A 12,311-nucleotide genomic window follows, 5' to 3' on the forward strand; every position below is an offset into this window, starting at 1 on the left:
AAAGCAGGATTGGACTAGTGGGAATTCAATTGCAGATATCTTGAAAGCAAATAATGATTATGCAAATCAACATTATAGATATCTAGGATTGTATTTTTGAAGTCAATATTCCTTTGAAGATATCTCAAAAATAGAGACATCTTGAACATTTTTTAAATTAAGACAGACTTTGTATTTCAGATATCTTTAATTATCCTTCTGACTTGTAAAAATGACGTAGCATTTATGGCGGAAAGTTAGAAAGGCGTCTTAGCCTTTCTGGTGTTTTCCAGTCAGCGGTCTACGATGAAAGGTCCAACATGGATTCTCCGGTTTTTAAAATGACCTTTATTGCTGCAGCTCCAACTGGTTCAGAATTTCAGAAAATGCTGCATTTTCTATCTATATCATGTGAAACTGTAACTAGAGCGTGTAACAAAAGTATTTCTGATTCTGATTTTCACTTTGGGCACCTTTAGCTAGCCTGTGAGAGAGACTGGAAATTCTCTGACTGCGGGGAACCTATTGATTGATTGGTTTTATTCATCTCACAGTGGAGAAATTCACTGCGTAGTTCTTGTTCTCTGCATTAAATCCTGCCGAGTTCTTTCTGTATTGCTGGATTTTGAAACAACTATTTCAAGAAGAGCCAACGCCATTGCAGCCGCCCAGAATTCTGTAGGCAACTGTTTGGACAGCTCAGTGACAGCACCAGGGGGCTAGTTCCTCATTCGGATATCTAAAAATATCATTTTGAATTGTCAGAATTACGGTTGCGATATTTGGTTTGTAATTCTGGATGTTTGACTCTTGTAATGACGAATCAGGTGACGTCATTAGAGATATCTCAAAATGCATTTTGACAAAATGTGATTGATCATAATATAATTTCAGATATCCTAAATTATTATTCATGATATTGACACTTTTTTCCCCTCTTCATAAAAGTTTTTTTGCTTTCTGACTGATTACGGATAGTCAGAAGTTGATTTTATGATATAACGGCCTGCCATACACCATAGTTCTGCGGCTTCAACCAAATGACGTCACGAATCAAGACGAAGTCAGATCCAAGATGGCGGCCTCCAAGGCGTCACGTGAACTCTTCACGGAGGGAGTCCGAGCGGTTCTTCAAACGTGGCCGGTTCTACAGGTGAGCCGCCCTGTCCGGGTCAGCTTCCGGGTCCGGTTCCGGGTTCGGACCCGGGTCTGGGGGATAAAGAGGTTCAGCCAGAGCTGTGAGATCTGTGAGCTAGAGTTTCAAGCTAATGCTAACAGCTGCGTTTGGGTTCTTCTTCCCCCAGAACCATCAGAACACTGGTCCTGATTCAGGTCCAGGTTCTGGTTCTGGTCCAGGTCCTGGTTCAGGTCCAGGTTCTGGTTCTGGGTTGGTTTAAGCTGTAGATCCTCCGAACCTTAGAAAGGTCCAGTAGAACTTCAGGCTCAGAGTTCAGCAGATTTCTAAATCCAATCTGAGGACATTTTCAGCTCATAGATAAAATAAATAATTATCATCAAAGTTAAAACAGGAAGCAGCGATGTTTTCATCTATTTATAAACATTTATTAATATTTAAACATCATAAATCAGGTGTAGAATCCAGTTTCTCTCCATACTGTCAGTATTTGCTGAGTTTAATCAGGTGTAGAAACAGAGCAAAGCAGGTGATGCTCCTCACTATTAGGCAGGGGCGGATCTAGGATTCTAGATCAGGGATCCTGAGGGTGAAGATGAGACTTTCTGCTAAATCCCGTTCTAATGTAGAATATGACAGATTACTGGATTAAAGAAATTTCTAGTATCCTCCATGCTATCACATAATAATCCCGCTCCATAACGTGGAGGAAATGAATTCACCTGCAGGTCTTTTTATTTATTTCTTCATCAACAACAAACTCTGTGGATTTGGTCACATTTGATCATTATTTGACAAAGTTATGATGGAAATCAAATATTTTAGCTATTTGATAGAATCTGTTGGAGGAAGAGGAGGGTACAGGGTCGTACTTTTTAAAGTGGAGAGGGCGGGTCTTTTTCAAAAATTCATGAAAATCCTCCACTGCACCTTTAAGCTGAAACTAACTGATAAACTGACTTTGTTCAGTTTGAAGTAAAATCAGGAGTTCTGATGGATCTACTACAGACGCTCTGACCCGGCTGCTGGGGAGGCTGCTGTGACGTTAGGAAGCTGAGGCATTTTTTTTTTTACAAAAAAAGAAAGTTCCAATTTATTTAACGTCCTCATATGGAAAGATAGAGCTCTGACTGAGGCAACATTTGGAGGAAAATTCAACTTTAGTTCATGAAGGCCGTTCCCTGTCAGGTTAATCTCTCTCTCTCTGGTCAGATGGATCTCCTAATAACAGCAGCCCCCCACCCCCCTCCATGCCATGAAGGAGGCTGAGACTCATTCTGATCTCAGGACCTTCATTTGGAGCCTGGGAGGCTGAGAACAGACAAACCTCAACATTTTTTACTACACAACGTCCTCTCCATCCTCCTCTTCCTCTCTCCATCCTCCTCTTCCTCTCTCCATCCTCCTCTTCCTTTATCTTTCCTTCCTCTCCATCCTCCTCTTCCTCTATCCGTCCTCCTCTTTCTCTCTCCATCCTCCTCTTCTCTCCATCCTCCTCTTCCTCTCTCCATCCTCCTCTTCCTCTCTCCATCCTCCTCTTCCTTTATCTTTCCTTCCTCTCCATCCTCCTCTTCCTCTATCCGTCCTCCTCTTTCTCTCTCCATCCTCCTCTTCTCTCCATCCTCCTCTTCTCTCCATCCTCCTCTTCTCTCCATCCTCCTCTTCCTCTCTCCATCCTCCTCTTCCTCTCTCCATCTTCCTCTTCCTCTCTCCATCCTCCTCTTCCTCTCTCCATCCTCCTCTTCCTCTCTCCATCCTCCTCTTCCTCTCTCCATCTTCCTCCTCTCTCCATCTAAAGTTTCTCTGACCATCCGTCCCTCAGATCGCCGTGGATAACGGATTTGGAGGCGTGTACGGCCAGCAGAAAGCTGATTGGATGGTGGATGTAGTCCAGCAGTATTTCCATGACAACGGTAGGTTTCCATGGTGACAGCTGATGATGTGTTCCTGTTTAAAGCCTTTAAATCATTCAGACGGCTAACCTGTTTGTGTTGGGGGCGGGGCAGCTGACCTGCAGCGCTGGGAGGTGGAGGACTTCCTGTCGCAGCTCCTGGATCAGGAGTTCAACACGGTGGTGGAAGATGGCAGCTTACCTCAGGTAGGAGAAGAACCAGCGGAACATTCCAGAAGCCTGGATGTCAGCGGTTCTGACCCGCTTCTTTCTGGTGTCTCTAGGTTTCGACCCGTCTGCTGGAGCTGTTTGCTCAGTGGCAGCAGGGGGCGCTGCAGCAGCTCCAACACACCATTCAGACTTTGACCCAGAGCAAGACGCAGAGGGCAAAGGTCACGGCTCCACCCACGCAGTCAGACGAGGAGAGTGACGAGGAGACGCAGGTAGGAGCCCGGATTTATCCCTCAGGTCCGATCTGGACTCCATCTGTTGGCTCAGAAGCTTTTATTTTGAAATGTCTCCCATCAGGTGGTTTATAAAACAACAGCAGACAGAAATACTGAAGCTCAGAACCTTAATGGGAAATCATATTTAAATGTCAATCATTCTGGCATAAACATGGATATAAATGTACCCTTTATCAGACGATGTTCCAAAATTTAGAAAATTTCTATTTTTAAATAAATCCTCTCTTAAAATCAGTGTTTTTTTCCATTATCTTCTGCAGGCCAGTTAGTTCTACGTCAGCCTGAACACCTAAATTCGGCCATTCATATATCAACAGTCATCTGTCAATCAAATGTTTTCGGTCATAGCATCTTGATTCATGTGTCGCAGCTAATATACGCAACGGTTGAAATCAGAATCCTTTCCTTTCCCATTGAGTTGCGTCCCAGTGTTCACGGGGATGGACGTCTGTGTCTTCGGCAGGCGTAGAGCTAACAGAACTGGCAGCGTTGCGAGGCAAGGGCTCAAACATGGACGGCTGGAAGCCTTCTACACCAAACCAAGCTTCTGCCGCCCTGGCGTCCTCTTCCACAACATCTTCGTCCCCGCTTTCCTCCTCTAAATAAAAAATGGATGACGGAGGAGACTCATCCACGACCTCCGACACTAAACTCTCCTCCTCTTGCATGTTTCCGCTGTCCATAGCGTTCCTTGACAGCGTCGTTTCTAAGTCACCAATTTAGTGCTACTTGGTCCCAATGGAATTTCCCATTGGGAACCTGCTAGCACTAAGATGCTAACTGGTTAGCAAGATGCTTCCGACAAACCGGCCACAACCAAACATGCTTGCAAACCTTCCACCACAACAATCCCGCCCCCTTGATAATCGACCAATCACATTCACTTTATTCACTCGGGAGAATTCGGAAATGAAACAGTTGGAACGGCCGCTTCCCTACGACTTTAATGGTCCAGTCCAGAACCTCTTGGATTTAAAGACTCATGAAGCAGGAAGTTAAAAATGAAGTAGATTGTTTAATGAGACTGATTTGATTTTTTTTTTTTATTTCCATATTTAAAGTTTCTAGACTGATAATCTGTTAATAAAGGAAATGTTCAATAAGAGTTCATCAATTATTGATGTCTAGAGACGTTTCCGCTTCTGTAGGGTTAATTTAAAATAGCCCCGCCCGTTTCCGGGGCGTCACAGTCTGCATGTAATGCACGGTGGCTGTTTGTCCACTAGAGGGCGCCTGTGAGGAGCGGTATGTGACCAGTCTGAAGCTGCTGTTGGTCCAGTAACCATCTCTGTGTGTCTGCAGGTGATGGAGGTTGAGGCGTCCAGTCCGTCGGTCAGCGGCGTTCCTCCTCCTCCTCCTCAGGATGAAGATGACGGCTGGACCGTGGTCAGAAGGAAGAAGTGACGAGCAGAAGTAGAACTAGATGAACTGCGTTTGAATTGGACATTAATGCAACCATCTCTGAGCTCCAACATGGAGGCGGGGCCATCATGGGGGCGGGGTCATTGTGGAGGCGGAGCCTTCATGGAGCTTCCAGCCTGTGGATTGGTTGGTGTTGGAACTCTGTATTCAGAACATTAAAATGGGTCATATTCAACAGAACCAGAACATAAATTTTCTGGTCTCTAATTGGATCTGGTGCTGCTCTTAGATCCAGTACAACCAGAACCTAGCAGGAGCTTTACGGTGATGTGGAACCTAAGGAGAACCTTCCAGAACATCCAGTCCGATTCACACAGAACGCTAAAGATGGCTCCGATCCATTTCAGGGAAGAACTCCAGGCGGAAATTAACCAGGAACCAGACTCTGGTCCAGAACCCAACCCAGTCTGAGTGGTTCTAATGGTTCCCTAAGGATGACAAATGTTGGCAGTGATGTCATTAACGGTGGTTCCTAAAGAGGCAGCTAAACGTTCAACTCCTCCTGACCAGCAGGGGGCGCTCTCACCGGCTCTGGTTCTGATTGCCGGCCGTTCCCCAGTCCGCTAACAAAACCAAATAAACATTTAACTCACCTGATCAGAGGATTTGGTGCTGAATCTTTTCCTGTTGATGTTAGAATCCCAATAAAGAAATAAATAAAATAAAAAAAGAATCCCAACCAGAAGTTAACATTTATAGATTTGGAAATTTAATTCTGCTTCACTAGAAAAGCTTCTCTGGCTGTTTTATTAAACTAGAAATAATCAACTTAGATATGACCTTTAACCCTTTATAAGGCAAGTTAGTGTTTTTGATCACTTGCCTCTAGACTTGAGGTCTAGAAGCACAAGATCTATATCCAGTCATCCAGCATAGATCCTGCTACATGGCTGTACGTCTTATTTTGGTATTTGACCAATTAGATGAGCCCTTGAATGGAAATTAAGCTAAAAAAAATAGTTAATTCATGAAAAAAGTTAATAAGCCTTATTAACAATTATATTTAGGTTTATAAACTAAAAATGTCAGTGCCAGTATCAGCATTAATGCCTCTGAGGTTATGTTAGACCGAAAAAATGCGTTTCTTTCACTCTCAGAATGATTTTCATAAATTTCTTATAGAAGCAAAGGATTTTTAAATTTTTTTTTATCAGAATAGAGTAGTAATATTACAAGAATAAGTCATCTTACATCACCCTGTTTGAGAAAGAAAGCTTGGAGCTCCGCCCAGCAGATGACATCAGACCGGCTCCACCAATCAGCAACCAGAGTCCACTTTGACATCCTGCCCAGTTTGACGCTGCTGCTAAAAGATTTCCTGATTTGTCAAACTGATGCTAAAGTAGAACTTAACATGATGCTCCACATTCCTCACTTTAGGGAAGAAAGGGATTCTGGGAAGAATTGTTATAAAATACTTGTTTCTCGTAATTTTAGGATTTTATTCTCTTAATGTTATGACTTTATTCTCGTTGTGACGTTCTCGTAATTTTATGACTATTATGTTTAATTTATCAAAATAGGAAAAAAAATCTCTAGCCTGGCGTTCCTTGTTATCACATTGACAATAATGTAAATTTGATTTTCAAAGTATTTTACTGAGTTCTTCAACAGGGGGTCCGTGGCCCCTTGGGGGTCCGCTGAGGTACTGCATAGGGGTCGCAAAAGTTTTGGTTAATTACACTTTTGTCTGTGTTTTTTATATTCCCTCCTGCAATTTTTCCCACTAATTGAAATTTCTTTAAATCCACATGAACATGAATCCAACAGACTGTAGTAAACAGATAAATGGAGGCAGAAGATGTCTTTCAGTCATCAATGCTCACATTCAGAGACACACAGGAGCTCTTTCAAGCTGGACACCGTTTCATTCACAACACCTGTACCATCAACCAGGAAGCAGAAATACTTTAATAATCCCAGGGATGGATTACTTTAGTTACATTACTCCATCTGTAATAGAGGGACAATAGGACCAGTTTGATATAACACTATTTTATACGATATATATAATTAGGGGGTCCCGCTCCATCTCACCATCAGTTCAGGGTCCTTGGCCTGGAAAACCTTGATGACCCATGCTGTAAAGGGTTCAAGTTTTAATATGTGGGCGGAGCTTCACCTACTCCCAAGCTAATGATGCTAATTGCTAATCAATGCTAAAGCAGGTTAAACGTCCCCATCTGATGTTCTAGAAAATGTTCTGGAAGTCTTTCTTTTTCAGCTTTGCTGGTGAAGATTCTCAGTCATCCAGGTCAGAGTCGTTCCAAAAAAGTTCAAATCAATCCTCTGGACTTTGTTTCTAAGTTTGAATACATTTCTCTTCCATCCAGGAAACTTTGCCAATCAAATGTCAGAAATAGCGTTGAGTTCGAGTGAAGGAAGCCATCTATGTTAAGAAAGTCATCCTTAAACAGAGGGGGAGGGGGGACTCAAGTTTCAGCTTTCAAAAACCTCCAATGCAGCAATAGAGTTGATTCCTTCCTGCTATCATCGCAGCTCCAACCCCTTTACAGGAGAGCAGAAGACCTCACCTGTTCAGCCAGGCCAGCAATTCCCTCTAACGACCCCCCTTTCAGAGACATAGATTTATTCAATGGTTTATTTATACTTTGCCAATTTACATCTCATGCTTCAGGAGGTTTAAACATCCAGAACAACGTAAGGAAACTGGCTCAGCTAAGCTCCGTTCATCCATCAGAAGCTTCTCCTGATCTCTGCTTCCATGTTTCCTTTAGTGTCTCGTCTCAATCTTTCCTACTGAGCCCGGTTCTGGTTCTTCTGGGTTTTAGGTTCCCATCGTTTACATCAACATCCAGACGGTCCAAGAACTGACAGGTTTCTAGTTAGCTAATGTTCTTATTGGAGAATGAATCAATCTGATTTATTTGCTGCTGTCAGGAAACCAAGAACCTTAAAAAGAGAAAAACTGGAAGATGTTTGGTTCTGGGTTCAGCAGCAGGTGAACAAAACCAACATCAGTAATGGCAGCTCTGCGACAGCAGGGGGAGCTGTTATATATCCGGCTCATTTCAAAACTTCCGTTTTCATCTAAAGTTTTGGTTTTATCCTATCAGTTGGTACCGTTCCTTTAAAAATACATTTTTGACACTTTTCAGTTTGGTTTCTACAAGCATCACCATGGAAACCGCCCTGCTTAAAGTATCCAGTGATATTATGATGTCTGCAGACTCTGGAAAATGCTCTGTTCTTCTGTTCTTAGATCTCTCATCAGCATTTGACACGTTCAACCACTAAACTTTGTTGACAAGATTACGTGACCTGGTGGGAATGTCGGGACCAGTCTTAGCATGGTTCTCCTCTTAAGCCAGGCATCGGCTTTGCAATATTTCCAATCGTTGCACGCAATTACAGCACAAACTGTACGATGAAATGTTTCTCTAATGCGATCTACCTGAAACTGTACGTCTAAAAAAGTGAAATTCGGCTCAATTTCAAAATTTCTGGAGAATCGGGCGAAAAGTAGCCTGAAAACCAGACTAAATGTGAGATTAAATGTGTAATCTAGTCTGGCCCCGATGAATGAGACATCAGAAGATTGTTGATGAGAACAACCTGTTGTTTTTCAAACCATGTCTGTTCCTATTTATGGAGAGATATTTGTGCCATCGGTTTGAGCGCGCAGGAACCAATCCGAGCGCGCAGTGAGACAACACGCGCGCGCGCAAAACCGGTCTGGCGCGCGCTCAACTCTGAAAAACCCTCTCAACACACTGTTCTCGCGCTCAGTTTCATCTCTGCGCGTGCTCGAATCCGTCTCTGCTCGCGCTCGCTCCACCTGCTCTCTCTCCGCGCTCAACACCAGCTGTGCGCTCGGCTGTTTCTCCGCTCGCTCGACTCTCTGCGCTCGCAACTTCAGCAATGTATGTAAATGAACCATACCATCAGCCAATCACACCCAGCTTCTTTTCATCCAATGAAAGCATTCCTTCCTTCCTTCTTCTTCTTTTCTAGCATGGCGGATCGCAAGCAACTTTAAGGTGCATACCGCCACCTACTGTTCATGAGTGTGTAGCAACATTGTTTTACATCTATTAAATTCTATTTTTTAATTTTGCATTCTGAAGATAACTAAATAATGCTTTCCTTAATCTATAAACATCCTTTATATTTCCTTTATTTCCCAATAATCCTTTAAGACTCCATTCTTGGCCTGTCATTTCAACTACTCTTCTCAATTTTTCCCTTTCAGGTTCATATGTTTTACAGTTCATTAATATGTAAGCATTCGTTCCAAATACTACATCCGGTTAGATGAAAAAAAATACATAAATAAATAAAAACACAATCAGGAAAATCAAACAACTCTTACAGTTATTTTGTCAACATTCCTAAGATAGTACTATAAAATATCTTGAATTATCTCAAATAAACTTCAGTAAAACAGTTATTAGATCATTGCCTCATCCATCTCTTTTACCTGCTATTGACATGGATTTAAATTTGCTGTTTTAAAAGAAAAATAAGGAGGATATTTCAGGTTCCAGTATGGTTCAACAGTATATAGATAATGTTTTGGATCATATTGGCCTTACTCTTAGCTTTTGTGGCGGGTGTTTCTTCTTTTTGTTGTTTTTTATGGAGGTTGGCAAACAACAATTACCGCCACCAACTGAAAAATCCTGTTTATCAAATTATTCTTTTTAATATATATAATAAAGAATAACCCTCTTATTTAGAGTCCATCTGTAAAAGGTCTTCTAAATAATAATTGTTAAATTTCAGATCAGGTCTGCTGTCTGAATAATTGCGTTTAAATTAATATAACGGTCGCTGATCTAAAATCAGAGCAAACTAAACTTCTTAATGGAACGATTTCTTCAATCCATTGTAAGGCCAATATGATCCAAAACATTTCTCTTTTGTAGGCTGAATTCCATCACTGATTCTTTTACCCGATTTAAAAATAAATTATGAAACTAAAACAAAACACCATTCCTAATATTGGAATATTTTGAAGCATCCATAAAAAATTTAACATATCCATAATATTTTTTATCTATATATTGTTGAACCATACTGGAACCTGAAATATCCTCCTTATTTTTCTTTTAAAACATCAAATTTAAATCCATGTCAATAGCAGGTAAAAGAGATGGATGAGGCAATGATCTAATAACTGTTTTACTGAAGTTTATTTGAGATAATTCAAGATATTTTATAGTACTATCTTAGGAATGTTGACAAAATAACTGTAAGAGTTGTTTGATTTTCCTGATTGTGTTTTTATTTATTTATGTATTTATTTTCATCTAACCGGATGTAGTATTTGGAACGAATGCTTACATATTAATGAACTGTAAAACATATGAACCTGAAAGGGAAAAATTGAGAAGAGTAGTTGAAATGACAGGCCAAGAATGGAGTCTTAAAGGATTATTGGGAAATAAAGGAAATATAAAGGATGTTTATAGATTAAGGAAAGCATTATTTAGTTATCTTCAGAATGCAAAATTAAAAAATAGAATTTAATAGATGTAAAACAATGTTGCTACACACTCATGAACAGTAGGTGGCGGTATGCACCTTAAAGTTGCTTGCGATCCGCCATGATAGAAAAGAAGAAGAAGAAGGAAGGAATGCTTTCATTGGATGAAAAGAAGCTGAGTGTGATTGGCTGATGGTATGGTTCATTTACATACATTGCTGAAGTTGCGAGCGCAGAGAGTCGAGCGAGCGGAGAAACAGCCGAGCGCACAGCTGGTGTTGAGCGCGGAGAGAGAGCAGGTGGAGCGAGCGCGAGCAGAGACGGATTCGAGCACGCGCAGAGATGAAACTGAGCGCGAGAACAGTGTGTTGAGAGGGTTTTTCAGAGTTGAGCGCGCGCCAGACCGGTTTTGCGCGCGCGCGTGTTGTCTCACTGCGCGCTCGGATTGGTTCCTGCGCGCTCAAACCGATGGCACAAATATCTCTCCATACCTTGTTGAGTTTTCTCCAGCGTCACGCAGCTTTGCCGTCCCACGCGCTTTCCATCCAAAAATTCAAAACACATCTCTGCGTTGTGATTGGCCAGCCAGTTCTAGGGCCTGGGGCATTGATGGAGGCTAGACCACTGCAGGCAAAAAGGATTTTGGCCGCTGGTGGGTGGGGCTAGTTTACTAGGCTAGGCGGAAAGGACAAAAAAACAATCGTACAGTGTGTGCCCGGCTTTAGAACAATTGTGTCCAGAGATGATCTTGAAATGTTAATCCATGCCTTCGTGTCTTCCCCTCTAGACTATTGTAAAAGTCTATTCTCATGTCTAAACAGAAAGGAGTTGTCTCATCTTCAGCAGGTTCTCAGCTCTGCATCGAAGTTACCGACTCGTACAAACAGAAGGACTCGTATCACACCATTTCTAAAAGCTCATTGGCTCCCAGTCTCTCTTTTCAGCTCCAATTTAAAATCCTGGTTCTGACCTTCAGGGCCTTCCAAGGTCAGCCTCCCTCCTACATTACAGACTTGAGTCATTATTTTATCCTTTATTCCTTTGATCCAAGTTTATAGAATTGATTATGTGAATGTTATTTTTAGCTGTTATGTTTTTTTTTGTTTTCTGTTCAGTACTTGGGTCGGCTGTGGTTGCTTTTTTAAGTGCTTAAATAAAATTGGATTGGACAAACAATGGCAACAGGTTTCCCTTCACATTAAGAGGATAAAAACACGAAACTGCTGAAATAACAGATGGAGGTGGAGTAAAGATGGCGGTTATGAGGACGGGACAAATGATTAGTAAAATAAACAGCAAACATTTAAATAAGGAAACTTTACAGATGGTATTTCTGTTATTTAAACAAGATAGTTTATTTTATTTTATTGGAAGTTAAAATCGCTCATTAAAGGGAGCTAAACCTTTTGGCCAAAACTTAACAAAATAAAAGCTTCAGACAGAAACCCTCCAAATAAACGGAGGACATTTATTTCACCAAGTTTATAAAACTCCTTAAATGAAACATTTTAGAAATGTTTAAAAAGAAAAACATAAAAGGATCAAAAAGCAGGAAATAGGGTGACACACGCTGTGATCATCTGATGTTTAGATCAATAAAACTTATTGAAAGATCAGGGTCAGCAGAAAGGTTTGGGAACATGTGGCTCTAAATCATTTAAACAGCAAATTCAGTTCTATTATTTTAATCTAGAATTGATTAGATTAAATCATCCGCTCCTGAACACGCTGTTTTTACGACTGCAGATTCAAACTAAAAAGAAATCAGCCAAATCATTTTTACCAAAGTTTGTCGTCTACTTAAAGGGACGCCGTGTAACTTTTAGCCACTAGAGGCGCTAGACCTGTAACTGCCTGTTTTCTGCTTCTGCTACACATAGAAAATAATAAAGACATCTGACTGTAAACTAGGAGCAAAGTTAACTTACCAGTCTAACAATAAAGTTGAGGAAAGGGTTCTTCTTTCAT

At 41.3% G+C, this 12,311-nt stretch overlaps 1 protein-coding gene across 1 annotated transcript; it reads left to right on the plus strand.

The window, feature by feature from the left end:
* The first annotated feature begins 1,007 nt into the window (after positions 1-1,007).
* tsr2 (TSR2 ribosome maturation factor) lies at positions 1,008-5,491 on the plus strand. Its single transcript, XM_038298404.1, has 5 exons — positions 1,008-1,132; positions 2,937-3,027; positions 3,121-3,212; positions 3,290-3,448; positions 4,775-5,491. Exons 1-5 carry the CDS (start codon positions 1,055-1,057, stop codon positions 4,874-4,876), a joined length of 522 nt encoding a protein of 173 aa, XP_038154332.1. The 5' UTR covers positions 1,008-1,054; the 3' UTR covers positions 4,877-5,491.
* Positions 5,492-12,311: the final 6,820 nt, after the last annotated feature.

This window comes from Cyprinodon tularosa, unplaced genomic scaffold, assembly GCF_016077235.1.
Source record: "Cyprinodon tularosa strain WSP-4 unplaced genomic scaffold, ASM1607723v1 ctg407, whole genome shotgun sequence".
NCBI lineage: Eukaryota > Metazoa > Chordata > Actinopteri > Cyprinodontiformes > Cyprinodontidae > Cyprinodon > Cyprinodon tularosa.

Excerpts from the sequence above, each read along its gene's own strand:
- tsr2 (XM_038298404.1), top strand. The coding sequence starts at position 1,055 with ATGGCGGCCTCCAAGGCGTCACGTGAACTCTTCACGGAGGGAGTCCGA. Across the intron at positions 3,028-3,120 it reads GCAGTATTTCCATGACAACG|CTGACCTGCAGCGCTGGGAG; the intron begins GTAGGTTTCCAT and ends GGGGCGGGGCAG. Across the intron at positions 3,213-3,289 it reads AAGATGGCAGCTTACCTCAG|GTTTCGACCCGTCTGCTGGA; the intron begins GTAGGAGAAGAA and ends TGGTGTCTCTAG.